This window comes from Mya arenaria, chromosome 11, assembly GCF_026914265.1.
Source record: "Mya arenaria isolate MELC-2E11 chromosome 11, ASM2691426v1".
In the NCBI taxonomy this organism is placed as follows: Eukaryota; Metazoa; Mollusca; class Bivalvia; order Myida; family Myidae; genus Mya; species Mya arenaria.
In genome coordinates, this window is record NC_069132.1 from 63,467,105 (window position 1) to 63,492,703 (window position 25,599).

At 35.5% G+C, this 25,599-nt stretch overlaps 1 protein-coding gene across 1 annotated transcript in view; it reads right to left on the bottom strand.

Annotated features, from left to right (window-relative positions):
• Positions 1 to 25,599, bottom strand: part of LOC128208681 (uncharacterized) — a 110,089-nt gene that overhangs the window by 6,548 nt on the left and 77,942 nt on the right. Inside the window, exons 28-31 of the mRNA XM_052912229.1 lie at positions 19,771 to 19,898; positions 3,602 to 9,414; positions 1,371 to 3,547; positions 898 to 942 (exon numbers count right to left, since the gene is read on the bottom strand). Coding sequence (XP_052768189.1) covers positions 898 to 942; positions 1,371 to 3,547; positions 3,602 to 9,414; positions 19,771 to 19,898 — 8,163 coding nt within the window. The remainder of the gene's footprint in view (positions 1 to 897; positions 943 to 1,370; positions 3,548 to 3,601; positions 9,415 to 19,770; positions 19,899 to 25,599) is intronic.

Below are 25,599 nucleotides of genomic sequence, written 5' to 3' on the forward strand. Positions count from 1 at the left end.
CATTACATCATTAAATCAATAGAGACAGTTTCATTAACAGAATTCTAAATGAATATGGTAGATGCAGTGTTAAATTAAAAAAAAACTACCATTTTTCAATCAAACAAACATAAACAAACAAAACATTTCTAGTACAAAGATATTTATGACATCTCAATATTTCTAATCATCAGCTAGGTGAATTTTATTTTGATAAACAACATACAACAGTTTTAAAGACATAGAATTTTTTTTTTAAAGCTGCACTCTCACAGATTGAACTTTTTAACAACTTTTTTATTTTTTGTCTTGGAACGAGCCAATTTTTGCGAAAATCCATGGAAACCATGCAGTGAAAATATAAGACTGCTGACAAAAATAATTGATTGCAGATTTTTAAGATTATTTAAGTTCAAAAGTGATATTTTATGCATTTAAAACATTAATTTTGAATTGAAATATGAAAATCTATGATCTGATTTTTTGTCAGCAATCTTATGTGATTGGTTTGCAGATAATTATGCAAAAATTTGCTCTTTCCAAGACAAAAAGTAAAAAAGTTGTAAAAATGGTATATCTGTGAGAATGCAGCTTTAATCAGCATTCCTTGTTAAAGAAATCTTGACTAATATATTTTATATACAACTATCTATAAATAGCAAAGACTCCTGACTATTCTATAACATTTGTAACTTTGTTGGATTATTAAAGACTATAAATCGGGAGATTGTAATAAAGTTTTGCGATAAATAAGGGAATACATTATATACATTCTGTATACCTGTGAATACCATTTATATATTTTGTAAGAAGAGTAATTCTTATAAAAAAAACTCCCAACAACAACGAGATGCTGATTGCATGAATACAGTTAAAGCTGATGTAGAAAAAACTACGTGCATTTTGTGCGAAAGTTACCTTCTTTTTGCCGAACTAAACAATGTCATATATCTTAAAAAGGGCCTGAAAAGTGCAAATCAAAGTATTGTTGTTCGTGTAACTTGCGTTATTATTTGAATATTATAAAATTGCATGACAAAATTAAAATCCAAACAAAAAGATGAAACCCAGTTAAGACTGTATTTAAAGTAACCCTACATGAGTAGGAAAAGAAGCATTTTATCTCTGTCTAAGCTATTGATAAAGGTAATATATCAAAAACTACAGTTATACAAGTTGAACAAAATACAAAATGGCTGTGTGAATTACTACTGTATTATAGGAAATTGAGATCGGCTTAGTCTATCAGGGATGGTTTTGCAACTTAAAAGAAATCAATCATTTATTAAGTCAATTGTAAAACAAAATTTTAAACACAACTACTGAATTTTAACTGAATCAATTCTGATGAACAGCAATGAAAATACAAAACAATAAAATCTATGTTTTACCTTTGACTGCTTGTGGAGGAGAAGGATGATCGCCTCAAGATATCTTCCATCTGGCCAGACAGAGGCGTGCGTTTCTTGATGTTCTCAATCTCTTTCAAAATTTGTTCAGACTCCTTTGGCGAGAAGATTCTCTCTGAATTGCCCTTGGTATCCAATGCTAGGATGGCTCGTCTAGCCCCTGTCCTTTCTGGTGACCCCTGGTAGCTTCCGTATGGATTAGGTGCTGACCTTGGGTGACCTTGACTGTAAGCTGATGGTCTCTCGTCGGGGCTTCTGATATTTGATCCTTGGGGTAACTGGTAAGCATTACATTCTGGTGATGATCTGTTACCCTCTGGTGAATTAGAGCTAGAATCTCTGACATTTGGTGAAAAGCCAAGAGACTGCTGTCTTGCAACTGGTGGTGGTGATTTCAGAAGGGTGGGTGAACATGACCTGCTGTGATGTTTCTCTTCTTCCACTACATCTCTTATTAACTGCCTTCTAAGATCTACAAGATGAGCTCTTTGCTCTCTTGGAGTCATATATCCAGGTGAATATGATGGGCTAGAACTTCTGGAGCCATCTGATCTTGGTGTTACTGCAGGGCTGTTGCCCCTGAGTGGTGTATTCCCTTTGAGAGGAGTATTACCTTTAGTTGGTGTTCCATGTCTTGATCTTTCATAATCCTGTTGTTCTCTCAGCCTCTCAAGTCTGAATGCATCCAATTCAGCTTGTCTTTCATTGTTCCTCAAAGGACTCATTCTAGGAGATGGCCGTGCCCTCACCAATGGTCTTCCTCTACCTAATCCAGGTTTTAGCCGTATTCTACACTCTTCAATGTCTTGCTTTGATTTTTTCAGATCTTCTCTATACTTCGCAATATAATCTTTAGCTTTCTGCTCCTCCTTCGGTGAATCAGCTAGCTCATCTAGCAGCATGTTATTTTCTAGATTATCCAACAGCATGTCAGTTTGTCCAATAAAGTAATTTAATTTGGCTTCAAGCAATTCCACTGTTAAACTATTTGGTAGTCCTGCTAAGCCAAGCAAATCCATAATATGCTGACGCTCCTGCTGTAAATCTTCTAAAACAACTTTAAGTTCTTCAGATGACTTTGTATCTATGTTATAACTAGGAGCATTTGATTCCTCATCAATATCATTTACCGGAGTTATTTTCTTCTCTTTAAGAGGAGAATCAGGTTCAGTTTGTGTTTCAATTTCTGAAAATTCAACACTCATTTGAGTAGCATCATCAGCAAACCTTGGAGCTGAACGTGCTGGTTTTACATGCGAGGCTTTTATTTTTGGTTCTGTTTGTGGTTGTTCTAAGGATTCAATTGGTTTTTCAATCTTACTAGCTGGATATTTTTGAGTAGCTGGTATTCCAGAAAATGGTCGTCTTGGTGAAAGTACATCAGAAATGGGTTCATTTTCCTGAAGAATTTCAGGGGAAACTGACCTTTCTTCTACTAGCCTCCCAGGAGTTTTAAACTTAGGACTAGTCTCACATTTAATAAAGGGCTTTGTAATATTTGGTCCTCTTTGTCTGGGGTCATCCTGGGAAATTTCTGGCTGTTTATTTTCAATTGGCTCACTTTTCAAAACTGGCAAACTTTCATCTCTTTTATGCCTAACTGGTATTATCTCTTCTTCAAATGGCAGTGATTCATTTATAAGAGTGGTATTTCTAGGTGTTTCAACCTCATCTTCAATAATGTCATCCACTATGCTACCTGTGTCATTGTCACTTCCATCATCATCAATAGGCATTGGATTAATAGCACCTGCTCTGGCAGCAGCTGCCTCTACTGGATCAACAGGAGTTTTGCCTGATGTTATATCTGCTACTTCAGATGATTCAGCTGTGTCCTCACTCTCTGTTCTAGGCCTAGAGTCTGGTCTTCTTTCCCAGACAGATCTTAGTTCATCACCAGCCATTTCCCATTTATGTTCATGAGTTGAACCTGGACTCTTTTTCTCCCCCTTCCCTCTTTTCTTCTTTGAGTTGTCTTCTTTATATGTATTGTTCTCAACAAGCAGGCCAGTATTTGGATCAACTTGAATGCTTATCCGCACAATTTCATTTGGACTATGTGCCCCTGTACTGGATGCTAAACTAGAGTTAATATCATTCTTTCTCTCTTGTTCATCATCAGATCTGATAACATCAGTTGCCTTAGACCTTGCTTCTGATCACAATGGGCTGTCAAGCTCTTTTTCCTCATCAGACCGTACAGTATCATTTCAATTAATCTCATCCTCATCTGACCTAACTAAATCTACTTGCATTTTCTCTTCATCATCAGACTTAATGTTATCACCAATGCGATGTCCTTCATCTTCACCAGACATGATGGCTTCATTCTCTAAACTGCTTGAGCTCTCTTCTAGTGATGTTTCTGGGTCATTTTTGTTTGGTCCTTGAATCTTTTTCTCTGTTTTCTTGAATTTTCTTTCTGGACTGATGTTATAAGACTGACTTGAAGTTGTATAATCAACAGAAGTGTTCTTTTTGTTTGGCATTTTACCAGGGGTTTTCGAAGCTTCTTGTAGAATTCCATCTGGACTAGCACTTATTGCATCAGCTGCTTGGTCTTGCGTTTCAACTGATAAATGCTTTCTGGCCTTAAGAGCTTCCCTTCTTGCAATTCTTTCATCTGAAGCCCTCTTTAGATTTTCCATCAGTCTAGCATGTTCTTTTCTCAGCTCTTCAATCTCTGGCATATTTGGCAATGTAAATCCTGGTAAGTCATTGGTAGCATTAGCAGCTCTTGGAGAAAGTTTAGGTGATGCTTGTTCTGTTTGATCTGATGCTGGTTTTTCAAGTCCAAGATCAGCTACAATCTGTGGTAAGAACTTTCCTGTAAATGGCACCTGGTTAACATTTTGTACTTTCTTTGGTCTTACAATTTCTTCTTTGTTTTTGTTATCAGTGTTTGGATTTAAATCTGGTTTGGTGTCCACATGAGCCAATGTTTCATATGGTATGTCTACATGAGGCTCATCATCTTCCTCTCTGTCCCCTTCATAGGACTTTTCAAAACGTTTGTCAAAATTACTTTCCAGTATTCGAACTCTCTCCAAATCATCTGTTTGTACTCCAGTATCACATAATAATCTTTCTTCTTCCTCTCCATAAATTCCTACAGGCAGCATATCAGATGTGATAGTCTCACTTTGTTCTAATGGCTTGATTCTAAAATAAGAATCAACCTGTGTCCCTTCTGCAGAGTGTGCTGGCTTATCTTCTTGCATTTCATTTTCCTGCATTAAGGCATCTTGTTCTTTGTCTGTTTGTAAACCAACAGTAGTTAGATCAGATAATGAAAGTCCAGTCTGAATGCTCATCTCTTGCCAATGTTTGAGAATCACACTTGCTTGACTTTCTTCGGACGAGGTTATTGAAGTGTTGCCTTTATCAACATCTGGCAATTTCTCATTGATTCTTCTTAACAGTTGAGTAGTTTCCATCATTAGTTCGCCTAAATTACACCAATTTCTTTGGCCCTCTGACAATTCTAAGCTGTTAGGGTCCTGAACCCCCAATGCCAAACTGCCCATACTCTGAGCTCTGAATGGAGAGTCCAATGCTGGTAAAATAATCTGATCAGGCTGAAGAACTGTTGAAGAAGGACTACCAATTGTCTGTGATGCATTATCATGGTCACTTGTTTGAATAGCAATGGACACAAGTTCTGGCATCTGGTTAATATTTTCCATTGATGTTCCTCTTTCAACTGATGATGGTTTTGGCATGATAAATTTCTGAACTGTTTCAAGTACTTGCCTGATATGTTCCTGATCATGTATACAATGAGGATCCACTTCACCTTCCGAGCTTGATGAATTTGTACTTGGATGAGAATATTTAAATCTATCTCTTGTTGCAGAATAACCAATGACAAATTCCTCTTCAAACTCTTCAATGGAGGAGGATTTGCTACATATTGATCTCACTATTGCCGATGACTGCTCTTCATCTGATGATCCTTCATCATCTTCGGAAGTTTGATTAGAAATAGAGGCATCAATGTCAGACATTGTTCTTTGGGATAACTGTTCTGTTTGATCTTCATCGGAGTATGCAACTTTTGGTGGGAATATACCACTCTCTGATTCTTGGTCATCATTTACTCCAACTGCAAGCATTCCTGTCGACCTTGAGCGTTGGAGATTTCTAAGTGGCATCAACAGTTGTCTGGGCAGGTTGTCTGCTGATACTGATCTCTCTGCTATAGGAAGAACAGATTCGTCAATACCAAATCTATGCCTTAGAGGTGCTGAATCCTCTACTTCTGTGTCATGTCTTCTGTTTTGTACAAGACCATCAGATGTGTGACTATATGTACTCTGAGGTTGTCCATGATCAGAAAGTCCAATGGCTCTTGAACTATGGGAAGGATCACTGCTGGATTTTCCTATTATCTCTTCTATTTCTTCACTTGCAGTGTGAGTAGAAGGCTCGTCATAGTCACTAACTGACTGCATTAAACCAGGTTCATTGTCATCCACAACATCAGATATGACACTTGTACGAGATTTACTGCTCTCTGAGTATGCAGGACCCCTTCCGCTAATGTTAACCTCACTAGGACTGCAAGTACCTCTGTCATTATCTAAATCTCTATTTGAAGCTGGGTTGCTCCTACTATAATCTCCAATAAACACAAATGTAATACTGTCATTTGAGCAATTTGATGTATCCTGATCTTCAGTAAAATCATCAATATTAGTCTCTGAGAGAGATCTCAAATACTCTCTTGTCTTTTCACCTTGCAAGTTTTCCAGTGACGAAGACCTTTTCCGACCTTGTCCTGTCTCAGAGAGAACATTTACGGTTGGAATAGTGATATCTTGAATCATTTCATTTTGCATATTTTCAAGACTTCCTTGACTCATTTCAACTTCGCCAGGTGAAAGTGGTCTTTCTCCTTCAGAAAGAGAACCATCTGCATCATCAACCTGAGGAGCATTGACATTACTTGGTTTCTCTTTAGGTGATCTTAGTATCTTAGGATTGGAATTCAAATATACTGACAGGCTGTCCAAAGAGGCGCTCCTCTGTATTGGGTAGGGCTTAACAGCAAGGAGAGCACCAACAACTGTATCAGGAAACTTGTTATCCACATTCAAAGCTGGCAAAACTCTGTTAGGTTTTAATGCTTGTGACTGATATTTTACAAACTGATCATTTGGAATAAGTCCATCGTCATCAAAGACATTACCAGAATCTTTAAACGCTGATTTTGACGAAGGCTGTGCATCAATATCTTGTCTACCATTTATTCTAGTGGGAGAAATATCTAGTCTCAACAATCTGCTGGCATCAGACTGTATAAGTCTTTTATCTGGGTCATACACCCTACTACCTCTAGGTGATAGTGAAGTGGAATTTTCATCTGTATAGTCTGAGCTGATTGCTGAATCACTCAGGCTTCTGACATGCCTCTGTAATCTTTCAATCTTCTTTTCAATTTCTCGTCTTATATCTTCTGCTTGCCCAGGGAAAGCTTGATTTTGAAAGATGTGATCCACCTTTGACACAGCTGGTGGTGCTGATTGCACAGTTGAAGGTACTGACTCTGTGTTTACTGACACTGTTCGCACATCATTGGGTTGTTTTGGTGATGATGTATGAACTGGAGCTTGCCCAAGGATCGGTGAATCCACAGTCTGTCTAGGTGTTGTCTGAAGCTTGTCATCTTCACAAAAATCTGGTATTACAACATCATCAATATGTTGAGAGGCACTATCTGGGTATGAATAAGCTTGCCTGGGTGATTGCTGTGGAGTTTTGTAATCAGAAGAGCATGAGGAAGTATTACTTTCAGACTGATCCATTGACAAGTACACATCATCTGAAGAGCTCACTGACAATCTGTTGTCTTTCTTTGGAGTCATCGGAATTGAATTGTCAAGGTCAAGTTTTGGTACAGATGATTCCACCTCTGGCTCATGTCTAGCTACTTCTTTTTCTTCAACTGGAGTGTTTTCAAAATTTTCTCCTGATACATTTGCAAAATTTAGATTTTCTCGTGAATCAACAATCTGTGCTTGCTTAACAGTGCTTACACTACTACTATCAGTTTCAATTTCATCTTCCAACGAATCGACTCTTTCAGTATTTTCAGGTTCTGAATTTTCTTCTTTGCATAGTAATCCCTTAACACCGTCATCATAGAACTGATTATCAGATGTCATAATCTGGCTTTCTAACTCAGGAGGTACAGAATGTTCAGTCCTAGCTGGTGCAGTTAAATAAGTATTGACATCTTGAACATAGCAAATACTTTCTCCTTCTACAGGTAGAATATTAGCAGTCTCATCTGATGGATTGGAAATTTCATTATGCACAGATAAATTCTGACATTGTAGGTCTGGGAGGTCAACAACTTTTGATAAATGCGATGCTCTTGGTGAAATTTCTACACATTCACCATCCTCAGAGTCAGAGGTAAATGAAATAAAACCTTTCCTCCCATCGATTGAGGTAATAGTCCCATAGTCTGATGTACAATCAGATTCATCAAGACCACCAACAGCTTCATCACAGTGATCATTATGGGGTCCATCAGAATAATCCATTACATTATCGGCACTTGGGTAACTGGTGGCTGCTACTACTCCAGAATGTTGTAAATTGCTAGTGGATTTTCTAAATGGAGGATCAGTTTCTTCGGTTTTATTTTCTGATGGCACAACATAATTGACAGTTTCTTCATCCTCCTGTTTTAACTCTTTGAATTGATCACTTTTAACAGCACCATTTTCAACCTCCTTTTCTCTTTCTGAAGAGCTTGTTAATCTGTAGGATTGCTCTCTTACTAAACTGTCATCATTTGGACTTTCAATTCCTGGTTGATAGAATTTAATCTCTTCTGTATGCTTAGTTTTCTTTTTATCTTCAGTTCTTGAAACAGAACTTTCAGTCATATTCACCAATATTCTTTCTGGGATGATACTTGGCTTATTTTGATTTCTAAGAGGATAAGTCTTATATTCTGTCTTTTCTACATTGTACACAATGTCAGTATTGTTTTCATGGACAGTTACTTCGAAAGTCACTGGTCTTTCACCATCAATTTGTTCAACTTGTTGTATCTGTGACTCAGGGAAAGACATGTTCACAACTCTCCCAGTATTATTTGGTGTACTACACTCTGGTCTTGGTATTAGTGTAGCACCTCTACCAGGACTTCTCATATAAACTGAGGCTTGCTGACTTTGTATCTCAGAGAAATCCAATGGAGAAGCACCAGGACTCATTCCCTCAGTTTCCATAACATATGAAAGTTCATCTTGGAAACTAGCCACGGGTCTTAGGTCAGTCTCACTTGTTGACCACATTTCTGTAGGTCCTCTGTCTAAATTGCTTGCAGAAGACGAAATACTTATATTTGACCTTATGCTTGACCTTGGAGTTGGGGTCATACTTCGACTTCTTTCAAGGTCAGTCAAGTTTCTTACAACACCGGCAGAGGAGGTGGAGTTCTGATCGCTTTGTGACCCACTACCTGGACGGTCATTTGAATTCCACAAACTGAGTGGGGATGTGACCATAGTGTACCCATGCTCACAACTGGTATAACTGCCCTCAAGATCTGAGGAATCATGATTCACACTTGAGCTAGCGGCTGGGGCAGATCTAAGTCTTGGATGTGGATCGAAGGTCTGAATGCCAACCGTCCTCCTACCATCTGGACCATCGATGATCTCTGTGACATCTGCCCTTGGTCTGACCTTGCCTAGCAATTGTCCATCCTGTTGCCTTTTCTTTCTATTTGAAATCATTGCCACTTCACTGTTTTCATCAAACACTAAATCATCATCAATATCTTGACTGCCATTTGCAAAACCATTTGTGGCTTTTTCATTACGTTTGTTAAACTTTCCTGCACTGTCTAAAGAGTCATCAGTGTAAATACTGTCATTTTCTGAGCTATCATAATCGTCTGAAGATCGCTTGTTATGGTTTCTGTGCCTGTCTGCAGATTTACTGGAGGGCCTCTTCCGACGCCTCGACCCTGATCCCGGCCTCCCGCTTAAAGTTGTCTGTGTACCTGGAAATAATTAATATAACAGATGATTAATGTTTAAATAAGAAAAGTCATTTACACACTACACTACACTAATAAGGCATTATTTTTTTATACTAATATTCTCATCACATTCTCTTCGTAGTCCTGTATGACAAAATCATAAAGCACAAATTTTTAATGATATTCTTGCTATGAGTGGGTTGTGTAACAGCTTGATAAGCCATAAGGCAATTCAAAATTTATTCTATGTTGATCATCAGGCCCTAATTTCTTGAAACTTCTTAAGCTTAACAGGCTTATGTCGCTTATTTCAATTAGCCAAAATACATACTAATAATGGATTTTGATAAATGAAAAATGGTTTCTTCTAATTAGCATACAGATTGTTCTTATATAATTTCTAAACACTCTTAAAGAAGTAAATATAACGCATACTATAGAACAACAAAAATAGTGAGTTTAGCTTAATCCTGTTATAAGGGACTTAAGAAGTTTTGAGAAATTGGGGCCAGGAACTTGAGTCTATAATGCAGTGCAATTTACCCAATAAAAATCATAAAGAATGAATCATATACATTTATGGATTCATTAAAGTTAAAAATTTAACTGTTAATTGTAAATAGGATATATTTCTTGGCTCAAGTTATTGTTGCTTAAACGATCAAACTCTAGAAAATCATATTTCCTTCCTTAATGTATATTATGGTTGAGTTTTTTTTGTTTTTTTTCATATTGCTGGCGAAAAAAAATATCCCCCTCATAACACAAAACATCAGCTAAATTTGGAATGACCTAAATAATCAAAAAGATTGTATGATATAGATACAGAATAATAAGATCAGAAAAATAACAGAAAATACATGAAATATTGCTACAATGAATACTGTTAAACCGTGAACTATATCAATACCTATACTCCTTTGTCTACGTTGGTAAAACAGTAATATCCCACAAACACCAGCAGCAGCTATTGCAACATAAACCCAATGTTGTTGCTTCATTGTTGCTTATATCATGGCTAGAATCTATATCCATCATGCTTGTAAATGCCTGCAGCGAGCGATACCTGTACTTCCATTTATAGGCATTGACTGTTAATTATGTGCAAATCTATCGCATCATTCCAGGTGGTTGCCTTGTCAATACAAGACCCAGCTGATTTATGATGCTGGTATTATTAGCGGACAATTCTTGTCAATAATTCAGATTTCAATGAGACAGGACACATCGTCCTAGTAACTTTGTTACATTTCTCCTCATTATATTTTCCTTTATTTGAGTTCAAAGAGATAACTCTTATCATCTTATTACGAAAAACGATATCACATCTAAAATTAATGGATATTTTTATTGTAAGTAGATCTACCACAGATCAATATATCGAACATGTTCAGTCTATTAAGTTAAACCCTTTTAAAGCTTCTATTCACTAAATATGCATTTTCAATCTGTAAACCTTCACCGAAAGACAAAAAACTTCAATATACGAAAATGATTCCTTATTGAAGTAGATCCAAATACATCCCTATATCCTTAAGAAATACAAACATTATTCATGAAACATTCAGAAACAATTTCTTTACGAGTCTAGCCATGCAAATATTTTCCACAGTATAATATTACGTCCTTGGCATTGCAGCTTTTTTTGTTTACCCATTACATTTTGTCTGAATGTCTTATAATCCACAGCGAAACATTTTTTCAAGCTTGATAAGTTCATTTCAGTGTTCATTTATAGAAACCATCCCACAACTTCGCCTCACAAGTCCACATACAGTTTCTTAATCAACAGGAAAGAGACATTTAAACATTTAAAGAGTGACCCAACTTGAAGACTTTATTGACATTACTTGCGAACATAAACCAAAAATATCATTTATTGGTCAGATGCATGAGACATTATCATGGTTATACAGAGATTAAAGGTAAAAGCAAATAGAAATAAGGGAACTTAAGTATGTAATGAAACCTTGAGCAATTCATTCAACCTGCTGTTAAATTCTTTAACAGTTAATTCAAATATCTTTCTTATATATTTCAATAACTGCTGAGTTTTTTTTTTGGACTACATTACAAGATTAAAGTTTTTTCAAAATACCTGACAATTATCATTCCTATTGAATGTCATTTATTTTTGGCCATAATTGATTGTGAATCGCTTAAAATATCAGCCATTTTTATAAAAATTGTAATGGTATAGTTTGTCAGTGAGTTATGAGTTAATTGCATACAACCAGGTGCTTAAAAAACAGTATAGTATAGTGTTGTACTGAAATCATGGGCAAATTTCTATAGAGGGTCATCATAGTCATGTCAAAGACCTACGATGTCTTTTTGACAGGGTTAGTAGGTGAAACAATATGGAACATACGGGGCAAGGGAAAACATTTCCATTGCCGTTTTTTGCGCCCAATTTCGGGTCACGTTCACATTGACAAGTTTCATTTATTCATCGGAGTTGGAAAATTTGGCTACAATATAAAGATTAGTAACCCAATACGGAATAATATGGAGTCACTGCGTCACCAGTCCTGGACCAATGGAGTTGGGTTATTCATGTTGGAGGCATGATATTATAAGTGAAATATGCACTCTTACTCCCAAATATGATTTACCACAATCTATAATATTGTTTAAATATTCCAAAAAAAAATGAATGAATGTCGAAAACAATGATTCTTATGAGGGATACCGTGTTTACTTTGAAAGAAATGAGCATAAAACATGGCATTTTACCTTATGCATCATGATACTATAGTTACAGACCCTAGTTAATCTTTTAGCATTCACCAATCATTTAATATTTTTGCGCTTTCTGCTTTTAATTATACAGTTACAATCTTGTTATCAGTAAATAATATTTTCCATAAAATTTAAAATTGCATTATTTAGTAAGAAGTAAAAGGTTGATCAGTCAAAATTGATGTTTGTTATACATGTGTATGTATTGAATTTGGATAAGAGCGTCACTTTAAGGGGTTAGTAGGTGACCAGATATGAGATAATTATAAAGGGCATAGGACACAATATCGGGTGAGAGCCAAACATGAACCCAAACCAAACTCCGCGCAGTGTTACTTCCCTTGCAGTACAGTAATCACTGCCTTCACAAATATCACGTGATGATAGAAACGGCACGTGATTGCAATTTACAAAATGGACGGAACACCTTTAAAAGAAATTCCAGCAACATGTTTCATTTGTTTAGAAAATAAACGATTTTATTCCATAAAAGGAAAAAATGCAACGGAAGACGAAATCATCCAAAAACTAAGTTCAATATCAGGTAAAAATTTCCGAGATTTCTTTTCCGTACATCCTTCAACACGATATGGACTTTGTAGGGCTTGAATTTGAAAAAAGACCGAACATTTCCGAATGTTTTTTTTAATTGTTATTTTTTTATAAAACATATTATGCCTATCAACTGGCGTAAAGTAATTATTTAAGAAAGGATATAAGAATAAATATATATGATTAAAAAAATGCCATTAAAAGTTTTCATCCAATTTTGGATGAAAATCTTGTGGTGGCAGTGTTACTGTACTGTTTACAAAGGGAAGTAACCCTGCGCGGAGTTTGGAACCCAAACATGGTTTCCTGCCAAAAAGGCTCTTATTGAAACATATTCCCTTATACTGCATGCTATTTATTGACAGTTGTTCTTGAAAATATGGTAAAAAACAGTTTGATCACCAGCAAACCCCATGATAGATGATTAATAGTATGAACTCAAAGCCTTAAAGCCTGAATTGTGTATAATCTCAATTCATTTTGGGGGTGACATAATAACTACTCACTCATTTTTTGGAATGTCTATATCAGATCTGTTACATTGTAACCCCAAACAAAACCTCACGTTGGACTTATTCAAACTGTGATGATATTAATGTTTAAACATATAAAAGCTAAATAAACAGAATTTATCATTATCTATCATCTATCTATATTTCTATACAATTTTAAGGAATTTAAAACAAAAGATAAACATTTGCAAAGGTCACACACCTATAATAAAATACACTTTATTTACCTAATGAACTTTAAAGAATAACCTGACTTTGCACATTTAAAAATGAAGTTCTTCATTGAATCATTCAACTTTATCAGAACAAATATTCCAACAAAAAAACGGCACGAGATTTTTTCTGTGACTAGGAGGTTAAACAATTTTGGGCAGAGCAGGTTTAAGAGATTTGAATGTTTACTTATCACACACAAGGTACAACTTATGTTTGCGTACATTTACAATCTTCCACTGGTAACCGATAATTGAAGAGCCTATGAAATATCTCTTCATGTCATCAGAAAATATTTTGAAAAGCGTTATGAGGGCATGTATGGGACAAAATATTTTCAGGATTCAGAATCTGAGACATAATCTAAGAATCAGGATAAGAATTATTTTAACTACTGCTCCTGCTAGTGATGCTGATTATTGTGTGGCAGATCCACGGTCTAGTGGTAACACACTTAACTGTAAATCCAGGGGGTCGCAGATTCATCTCCCCAACGCACCACTAAACAAATACTCATCGTCTTCTGGGAGAGACTTTAAATGGGGGTCCCATGGTATAGTGCTATACACTTAAGCATGTTAAAGAACCAGGGTAAGCTCTAACCAGGGTTTCATTCTGTCTATACATTTAAAATGCTCCATTAATAAACATAAAATGACTGACAATCTTATCGGAGCACTCACTGAATGGGCAAGGCCCAAGGGCAGGTATAAATAAACTTACACACCACAACCAGACCCCGTATTATTTTGTTATCCTACAAAAAGGGTTAAATGTGTAGTGGAAATATATATACTAAATAAACATATAGCTAAAAAGCATTTTGACCTCAAAAGATTGAAAAACTAGAGATTGCGTTTTTGAAAAAGCGCTTGTCTCCCCTATTGTGTGGTCGTAGCTGAGAAAAAATAAATGATGGACATGAAATTTGTAACTTTGGACTGGAGACAAACCAACAGTGAAGTTTGGTTTATTCGATTATATTAAATAGTGAAGAGAAGAAAGTGTTGTTGATTAATCATGGAAAATGTAAACGAAGTTTGCATTGTATGAAGTTCCTGGGCGCAAGCGTTATTCAATTATTGATCGGAAACCATTTTTCAGCTCACAGTCATCGTGACCATGACCTTTTACCTACTGATCACAACATCAATAGGGATCATCTACATAACCAACTTGCATACCAAGTATTAAGTTCTTGGGTGCAAGTGTTCTTTAGTTACTGAGCGGTAACCATTTCTTCAACTCAAGGTCATGGCAACCTTGACCTTTGACCTACTGATCTCAAAATCAATAGGGGTCATCTACTAGTCATGACCGACTAGCGTACCAAGAATGAAGTTCCTGGGTACAAGCGTTCTTAAGTTATTGAGCAGAAACCATTTTTAAGCTTAAGGTCACCGCCAACGTATCATTTTTTACCTGAAGGTAACCTTGACCTTTGACCTTTTGATCTGAAAATCAATAGGGGTCATCTTCTAGTCATGAACAACTAGCTTACCAAGTATGAAGTTCCTGAAACCAAAGGATCTTTAGTTATTGAGCGGAAACTTTTTCTTCACTTCAAGGTCATGGCAACCTTGACCTTTGACCTAGTGATCTCAAAATCAATATGGGTCATCTCCTAGTCATGACCAACTAGCATACCAAGTATGAAATTCCTGGTTGCAAGCGTTCTCTAGTTATTGAGCGGAAACAGTTTCTTCACCTCAAGGTCACGGTGACCTTGACCATTGACCTACTGATCTCAAAATCAATAGGAGTCATCTACTAGTCATGAACAACTATGAAGTTCCTGGGTACAAGCTTTCTTTAGTTATTGAGCAGAAATCATTTTTAAGCTTAAGGTCACTGCCAACATAACATTTTTTACCTGAAGGTAACCTTGACCTTTGACCTTTTGATCTCAAAATCAATAGGAGTCATCTAATAGTCATGAACAACTAGCATACCAAGTATGAAGTTCCTGGACCCAAAGGATCTTTAGTTATTGAGTGGAAACCGTTTCTTCACCTCAAGGTCACGTTGACCCTGATCTTTGACCTAGTGACCCCAAATTCAATAGGGGTCATCTACTAGTCATGACCAACTAGCATACCAAGTATGAAGTTCCTGGGTCTAAGAGTTCTATAGTTATTGGGCGGAAACGAAGTGTGACGTACTGACTGACTGACTGACAGACTGATGGACTGACTGACGGACAGGGCAAAAACAATATGTCTCCCCATGAATGGGGGAGACATAAAGATATTACACGCAAATGATTTTTACATGGAAGGTCACCACGACCTTGACTATTGACCTTGTTACCCCCAAAACAATTGGGATCATCTAGAAATCATGACCAACCTCACTTCAAAGTTTGGTGAACCTAGATCAAAGCATTCTCCTGATATTGCACGGAAATATTTTTTTACATTAGAGGTCACAGCGACGTTGACCTTTGACCTTGTGACCCCCCAAAATATAGGAGTTTTCTAAACCTCATGATCAACCTCCCTACCAAGTTTGGTGAACCTAGGTCAAACCATTCTCAAGATATTGAGCGAAAATGTTTTTTACATTGGGGGTCGCCGCGACCTTGACCTTTGACCTAGTGACCCCAAAAACAATAGGGATCTTCTACACCTCATGACCAACCTCCCTACCAAGTTTGGTGAACCTAGGTCAAACCGTTCTCAAGATTTTGAGCAGAAATGTTTTTTATATTGGGGGTCGCTGCGACCTTGACCTTTGACCTAGTGACCCCAAAAACAATAGGGATCCTCTACACCTCACGACCAACCTCCCTACCAAGTTTGGTGATCCTAGGTCATGCGGTTTTCCAGTTATCGATCGGAAACGAAGTGTGACGTACGGACGGACTGACGGACTACCGGACAGGGCAAAAACAATATGTCTCCCCCAGAGAGGGGGAGACATAATAAAAAGCCAAAGATATTAAATTATGTATGATTAAGCTTCATTTTTTGAGAAATGGATTTAATAGGTTAAAGTAATGGACAACAATATTGATAAAAGAATGGATGATATACTAAATGCTTTGTATCTATATATAATACAGCAATTTAGATGATTAAACGTAGATGTTGAAAAAGTACAAAATTGAACAAAAATGATCTACATCAACAACATATATATAATTAAATGCTTTATATAACACTTTCTGCAATAAATGAACCCTATTTGGAACTCTTCCAATTTCAAGCAATCTTAATTTTCTTACAGATATAAAATTTATTTGTTTTCTATTATTTGACCTGTCATCAGATTTGCTGAGCTCTTGAAATTGGCCCAAGAATTTGGCTCAAAATGGTATTAAATATTGATACAAGGCCTGAAGCTCAATGGTTTATGTTGAAGAACTGATTACATGGAGAGTATTGTATGCTTATGATATTTTACATGAAATCTGTACTTTGAGGTCATTTGAAAGTTTAAAGTCTGAACAATTACATAAAGTAATATAAACATTTACAACACTCATCAGGGGCAGTCCCAGGAATTTACATAAAAGGGGAGGGGAGGGGGGGAATAACCTCGAGCATAACCTTTTGACTTGCGCCCCTCCCTCAGAACCGAAATTTATCTAGTATTAAGTGTTGGCACGGGAGTTTGGGGTATTCCACCATAAAATGTTTAACAATTTCTAGTCCGAAATAGTTGATTTTGGGGGTATTTTATTACTCTTTTTCTCCTATATTGAAATAAAAAGTAAACTTGCACAACTTTTTTTTTGGGGGGGGTGGGGGGCATTCATGCGATGCATGTTCCATGTGCTTTGATAATTCATAAAATGTCGGGTCACACTAAAGGAATGCATTATGGGACCAACCTTCTACTGCTACTAGTTGGTATTCAAAGGTGGTTCAAATGTATCTTGGCATTACAATAACAGGGTAGCCATAAAGAGATGTAAATATCACATGAAAATTATAGTTCTGTATAATCTTGCATGTTCATGGTCAAAATAGACCCAGTGTACAGCTTAGAATAAACCCTTTCCTGTGCAGAGATGTAGCCAAATCAGGAGCCCCAACCGCTTGAGATTAACAGGAGATGTCTCTAAAAGGACCCCTGCTCCACTATAAGCGCCTCTTTGCCTTAGAAATGAACGCATTAATGATGCCTTATGTGTTTATCAAAGACAATGAAGAAACAAAGAGTAAATCAAGGGCTATAACTTGTATTTAGGTTATTATATATATGGAGTTACGTAACCTAATTGTGTGGTGGCCATGGATATGAACTATGGATGGCCATGAATAAAAGTTACTGTGTGAAGTTTGAAGTCAATTGAATGAACATTATTTAAGATCTATAGTTAAAACCCTAAAACTTTAACCTTTTAATTTCTCAGTCAATCAGGGGCCAACATTTGAATGAGATATGTTACCTAATTTTGTGATGGCCTTGGACAACTGTGTGAAGTATGAAGTCCACTGAATGAACAGTATTGGACTTGCTAAACGTTTTATGTGAAGTATGAAGTGAATTCAATGAACAGTAAAGGAGTTTTATGTTGCCCTAAACTTTAACCAGACACTGGGGCGGGTCAGTGTAGCCCTACTTTTTCTTCTGACAGTCAACTCTTTGTGAATATATATGTAACAGTATATACTTTTACTATAGTAAATTTAATGTGAAACACTGTAAGCAGTTTTCTATGAAATTTGTATAAGGTAATCAATAAACTTTACAACATCAATATAATTTTCTGATCTGTAAAATCATTAAAATGGCGCCTAATAATTGATAAAACCAACCTAATCTTCAAATATCTAAATTTTCAGCTAATGGTCCTCAAATTAAATTGTAAACATGATTCAAATTCCAGAAGTCAAGAAGGGTTCCATTTTAAACTAAAATCACAATATTTATACTCTTACCATTTTGTAAATATATCTCTTTATATATATATATCCAAACTTAACACCGCCGCTAAATTATAATAAAGCCTGAATCTTAATTTCTCGACAATAACAATTAATCAGTTCCAATCAGTGAACACCATAATATCTCCAAGAACACGTTTAACAAAATTTCTCTTGGATGCCATAATAAGCTAATACATTATTGACATCATTATCATGATTCCATCAACGAGCTCAGATAAAGTGTCAACCCTGTCTTTCAAGACATCAGATCAATATGCTAAATCAGGATGTCCAATTAACCCAATTAATAATTAACGATAATCATTCATGTTTACTTTATAACCCGTTCATGTAGGTAGAGTCATATATTATACTAAATTACTCACAGTTATGACATGAAAAACAAACTTGCGGACCGACGTGCTAATTTTCAACTGCTGATTGAATTAATTTCATTGGCTCAAAACTGGACATTTATATGAATTTTGTTAATTTTTATTTCTTTTCATTTTTATATGAAATATTATAATACAATGTCCTTTGAAATTTTCAAATGCCTGAATTAGTTAAATGAACGAAGAAATGAAAAAGCTTCAAATAGTTTGAGACAAAAGTTTTCTCCCTTGAGTTACATGGGATCTAAACACAAGCTTTCAAAAAAGTGGAAGACAGGGCTTCTCTGCTTTTCTTGGTCAACCAAGGGGTTTAAAATCAACAAATATAAATGCCAGAATGAGAAAATGGGCTTTGCAACAAAATCAAGCATGTGTTCCCAATTTCATGTATCTTTAATGGTTTTCATGTGATAGTCCAATCAAGAGTTTTTTCTCCCACCTCAGATAAGTAGATCCAACAATTTAACCATGCTAGATATTCTTATCGCGCCCACGGGCGAAGATAAAATGCCCGTATGGAACTCCTTTTTAATGGTTACCACATTGTAATTACCTCCCTTGTTGAAGACTGTAGCATCAAGGAAATCCTGTCTTATGGTAATATTTAGAACGCTAATTAATTATTTCTTGCTTCAAATGTCACGATAAAACAGTTTTCAAGCACCATTCAAGAAATAATGCTTCATTCTCTTAAGAATTATTTAAAAAGACTGATTTGACTATTAACATATTCTGAATCACTGCGCGAATTTCCATGACAACCACGTGCTATCGCATATCCATACGCAATTATTTTCACTAAGCACAAAAGAGTTCCAGCAAAAAATACATTTTTACTTAATTTTGTTTAACTCAGGTGGGAGGAAAAGCATCTACCATAGCCGCTTGTGTAAGATAGGTTCATCCCGACCCTCGCGCAGGGTGTTTTGCGGAAAGTTGGTAAACCTCGTTTCCGCAAAACACCCTACGCTCAGGTCGGAATGAACCTATCTTACACTCTCGGCCATGGAAGATACTTATAATCTTGCCTTTTACAATGACAACACCAAAGCTTTTAGACTAAATCCCTGTTTTTAAAGTACCCACCAGGTATCTTTGCCTCGTCAGAATGCTGTCCGAGCCCGTCTGAGTCACCGCCCCGCTGGCTCTGCCGAAGCATGACGCGCTGTCTGGTTGCCCGCCTGGCCGTCGACAACTGTGGACCACTTGGAGGTCTGCAATAACAAATAAAAGATGTAAATATTGCTTACTGGTGAGGTAAACTTGAATGATTTACACATCTTAATTATCATGTTTTAAGGTAAACAAATTTACAGATCTCGTTCAAAGTGGAACTTTTTCTTAACCAACAATTTTTTTTATAGCTAGTGAACTTGAGAATGAAAAAACCTTTTTATATGCCATTACCAGATCCAGTTGTAAGTTTGACATTTGTTTTTTCCTTAATTGAATAACAGTTTTTTTTTCAACGTCAAAAGCTTTTGACCTGGACAACAATTATTCTTCAACAATTTAATGACAATGTAAAAGAAATTAAACCTATTGAACTTTTTTATTTGAAACAAATTTACCGAAATTTGTGTTATAAATTTGAAATATATATATGGTCTCTTTTATAATATTTGTCTGATTTAGAGTTCATGAACTAACAGACTTTGAACAGGTTATCCATTTGATGTGCACCCTCCAAATTAATGTAACAATATTGAGAAATATCCGATTGAAACTTAATGGTCTGTAAATACTGAATTTATATCAGAAATTAGTTCTTTACATTCTTTCTGAGCTATAGCAATAAAATATACAGAATATGTATCTGTTGATTCAGAAATCACGGAACTAAAAAAGGGTAAAATTCATGTCAACATTAAGAAGATGGGAATACATGATGTTAATGTGTACTTGACTCTGTAGTAAATACACATACACGAGTTTGAACTTTACCTTTATTATTAAATGTTGGCAAATTAACTTATTATGCTGCTTAAAGCGCCTAGTTTAAGGAATGTTTGGCATGACAATCTCCTGCTAATTGCACTGATGTCACAGTAGGGACAATTTCCTGTTTACTTGTTTATTGGCTCAAAGCCATTTAGTTTTATTATAGAAATGGATTCTATAATAAAACCTCCAAAACTGCACAGCAGGATATTCAGATCAGAGATCTGATAAAACAATTAGGCATAATTGATTAAGATCAATACACAGACATTGTGTATAATACACATTGTTTTTTTTTTTGTTTTTTTTTTTGGGGGGGGGGGGGGGGGTCACTTAAAGAAGGATTATAAACTAAGGCCCTTAAATTTAATCCTTTTTTTAAATGTGCCAACATTGGAATTAAGGTTTTGAAACGTGTATGTGAACTTGTTTGTGTAGGTTCCTATTCATGAGTACAGATTTACAATTGTTAGTGAATTTTCACTTTAAAATCATATATTTACACATAATTATTATGTGTCACTTCACTTTAATTTCATGTACTTATTATGCTACTTAATACATTAATCCCTTTTCTCGTGCAGACATTTAGAGGATGGGTAACACGACATTTCTTTGAACTTGTATGTGTAGTTACACAAACTTGAGTAGAGGTTTACCATTGTTGGTGAAGATTCACTTTGAAATCATGTACTTCAATGCTACTTGCATTTCTCTTTTCTCGTGCCGACATTGAGAGGTTTGGAAACATGTATGTGTACTTGTGTGTGTAGCTCTACACATACATGTTACAGTTGCAGTACAGTTTTACCAGCGTTTGAAAAAAGTCATGGACACGAAGCCTCCCTGACACAGAAATCACCTTCCTGACGTAAACAGAAATCAGGAAGGTGAAATCCTGATATACACAGCAATCAGGAAGGTGAAATCCTGACATACACAGAAATCAGGAAGGTGAAATTCTGACATACACAGAAATCAGGAAGGTGAAATCCTGATATACACAGAAATCAGGAAGGTGAAATCCTGACGTACACAGAAATCAGGAAGGTGAAATCCTGACGTACACAGAAATCAGGAAGGTGAAATCCTGACGTACACAGAAATCAGGAAGGTGAAATCCTGACATACACAGAAATCAGGAAGGTGAAATCCTGACATACACAGAAATCAGGAAGGTGAAATCCTGACATACACATAAATCAGGAAGGTGAAATCCTGACATACACAGAAATCAGGAAGGTGAAATCCTGACATACACAGAAATCACCTTCCTGACGTGCTCTATTGTATGCATGTCATTCTAAACGTCATTTGGAACTTCTCGTCCTGTTTCCATCAAAAACAACCTATAGAAAGTTTACAATGTCAGAAATCTTTACATTTTAACCACACTGTAATTAAGATCGCATAGTAATTTCAATTTAGTAGTTAAACTTATTGAATTTACTCTTAATCTTAATTATTAAATTAAAGCAACAATAAATTCACTTCACTGGCAATAATTTGTTACGAGATACAAAATACACGTTAAAACACTACAATAAATTAAGGCTATCTTATATTTTTTTATGAACTACTTCTTTTGATGTACCGACATATATCCGATGTTGTTTTGGAGGCAAAATGATCGAGGAAGTTAAAATGTCTTAATGTGAACAATGTATCCACCACTGGATGATGTAGTGCCCAAAAAGTAGTCTGCAGGTACACTGCCTGTAGAAGTTATTCGAAACCTCACAATTATAAAGCATTAATGAACTCTAAAACATATTACCTTGATGTAACCACAACTTTAAGAAAAGCATTGTCCCATCCTCCAATTACATCCATTTTTAAAGAAGTATTATTATTGAATTTCCTTTTTATTTTTTAATGCCCCAAGCATTTTCTTGTTTTATTTTACACCCTTATATTTCTGAAGAGCTGGGCTGAAATAATTTACCAAGGCTGTTTGCTTAGAAGGTTTCACTTGTAATTAAAATAAAAGTAAACAAAATCTCATACATTAAAATATTGTCTACACCAATAAATCAATGGCTACACTTCAGAATTTCTACAGGCACACCATAAAATCAAATGTAAATGAGACCGAAAGTTGAAACTGTTCACTTTTTATCTTTGTTTTATTGCTGGCCATACAATTGTATCATTAGGTTACAGCCAAACATCAATCAATATGATGATGATGCTGATGGTTGTGGTCCCTTCAAAGATGATATAGCTTCCATTGAAGTAATTTAGAAGGAGATGGTACAATTTGCAGGGCCTGATGATGATGATGATGATGATGATGATGATGATGATGATGATGATGATGATGATGATTTTAATCACAATGATGATGATGATGATGATGATGATGATGATGATGATGATGATGATGATGATCATGATGAATTTAATGATGATGATGATGATGATGATGATGATGATGATGATGATGATGATGATGATGATGATGATGATCATGATGATGATGATGATGATGATGATGATCATGATGATGATCATGATCATGATGAATTTAATCACAATGATGATGATGATGATGATGATGATGATGATGATGATGATGATGATGATGATGATGATGACGATGATGATGATGAATTTAATCACAATGATGATGATGATGATGATGATGATGATGATGATGATGATGATGATGATGATGATGAATTTAATCACAATGATGATGATGATGATGATGATGATGATGATGATGATGATGATGATGATGATGAATTTAATCACAATGACGATGATGATCATGATGGTGACGATGATGATGATGAGGATTTGCCCCTTGTCTCAGGGGGTGGGGTAAATTTGTCCCCATGGGTATTTTATGTCATATAAACATGACATTTGATTTTTAAAAAGTGGAACATTCTTTAGATTCAAACTAGGGAAAAATATTGAAATATTATTGTTATCTATGTTAAAGCAAAAATGCAAAACTTGTGCCGGTAAACAATTATCATAGGTAAACAAACTTTCATGACCTGGGATACATTAAGCCTGTAAGAACAGTTTAAATAATCTCTTTACAGTATTAAATTAAAATTCCCTACACTTACAATTAAATAACAATCAACATTAATCTGGTATTAATCCACAAAGTAGCATACCAAATCTCCAAGACATAATCCTATGTGGTAATCCCTGTTGTAATTCCCATGATACAAGAATTTTACAAAGGTGTCCTTCTAAGTTTATCATTTAATCTACTTGAGAAGATAATCAATATTCCACCTTTTTTTAATTACACTTGCAAATAAGGTTCATGGATTATGTGCTTGTCAATAATTATTTCAATCATTAAATTAGCTTTTATCTTTACATGTATTTATATTACGTTTCCCTGCATAAAGTGTTGGGTGTTTTTTTTAATTTATTTAATTTATTTAATACTGTAATTTAGAAACAAACCTATCATAATATTATTATTATCTCAATAATTTATTGTCTATTAAATATGCAACAATATTAAACCTTACATAAATGTGCCCCTTCTTTGTGTATATAAAGTTGATCGGTCTGTATAAAATCAAGTTTTTATGACGTCAGCGGTCTATATCATGCTTTTGGCCGGCAGGACCTCGCCAAAAATATAATATGAACCACTGACGTCATAAAACTGGTGAGTGCAGCTTGCAATTTTATCAACAACTTTTTTTTTTGCTAACGCCTCTGTCCATATACACTTTTGGTGGCTGACTGGCCGGTCCTTTAAATGTCATATGGTATGTAATATTTCTTAAGTATATGCTATTAATATTTCTGAGGCTTCAAAACCTAAAACTATTATTTTGTACATTATTTTTTCATTTTTATTTTATAATTTTCAAGAGGTTCCTTTCTCTTGTGCATGTCAATTACAATCCAAAGAAAATAATAGGTTATTTATTGTTCACGACATTTCACATTCATTTTAATCAACCGACCTTATATAATACCAAATAGAATGACCTTATTTCCATGATGATTCTAACAAAAATTATCTTCCAGTCTGTTAAAACAAATTTAAGTCATAATATTAAACCAGTCTGGTTAAGTAAATTAGGTATATTTTTTTAGTCAGACTGGTTAATCAAATTAAAGTCATCAGAACACTTTAAGTGTGCCATTCCAAGCACATCTCAATTTCTCACCACTCAATGACAATCTATACAAGTTGGAAAAGATAAAAGGCTAATCAATACATCACAACTTCCCCATAGGACGTCTGAAATGCTGCAACATCAGGGAAACTGAACAATCAAATATTCCGTCCATTTACGGATTAAATATGCCATAATTACATATGCAACAGATGCCCCGGGCTTTATACAAGAGTTGTCACAGGAATTGAAGAGTGCCCTTAACATGAAACTATTAATCAGTACAAAGACACCCATAGGCACATGCCTAAAGAATATTAATAAAGAAAATAATATATATTTTAATTTGAGTATTTTTCTAAGTGCATATAAAGGAGAGTACGTGTACCACCACCCTCATCCCCCAACCCCCTTGCAAATCCAAGTTTTCTGGTGCGGTGGGTTCAGCCTCGTCAAGGCCAGAACATCATAGACTGCACAATGTAGAATAATGCATCTTGCTAAATAATTTTCTTATGGAGCCTACCAGTAAATAATAGTGACTACTAAAAAAACATGAGGAGAAAGGAGAAAATTGATGTTAGAAAGGAGAAAATTGATGTTACAATAAAAACAAAAAAAACAACAACAGGCAGCAAAGTTTTTACCTTCATATTAGTTCTTTTACTGTGAATCAATTATAATGTGTCCAAGAAACGTGATACAATTATTCACCATATATAATGAAACATGAAACACAATGCCCATAGAGTTGCAAATACTCAGTCCAAGTCTGCAAATGGGACCTTTTCTGTCCACTCTCCAATTCTATTCTCCAGGTTCAAAACTATTCACTTAACACCCATATAAGCCTTCAAAACTTCAACAA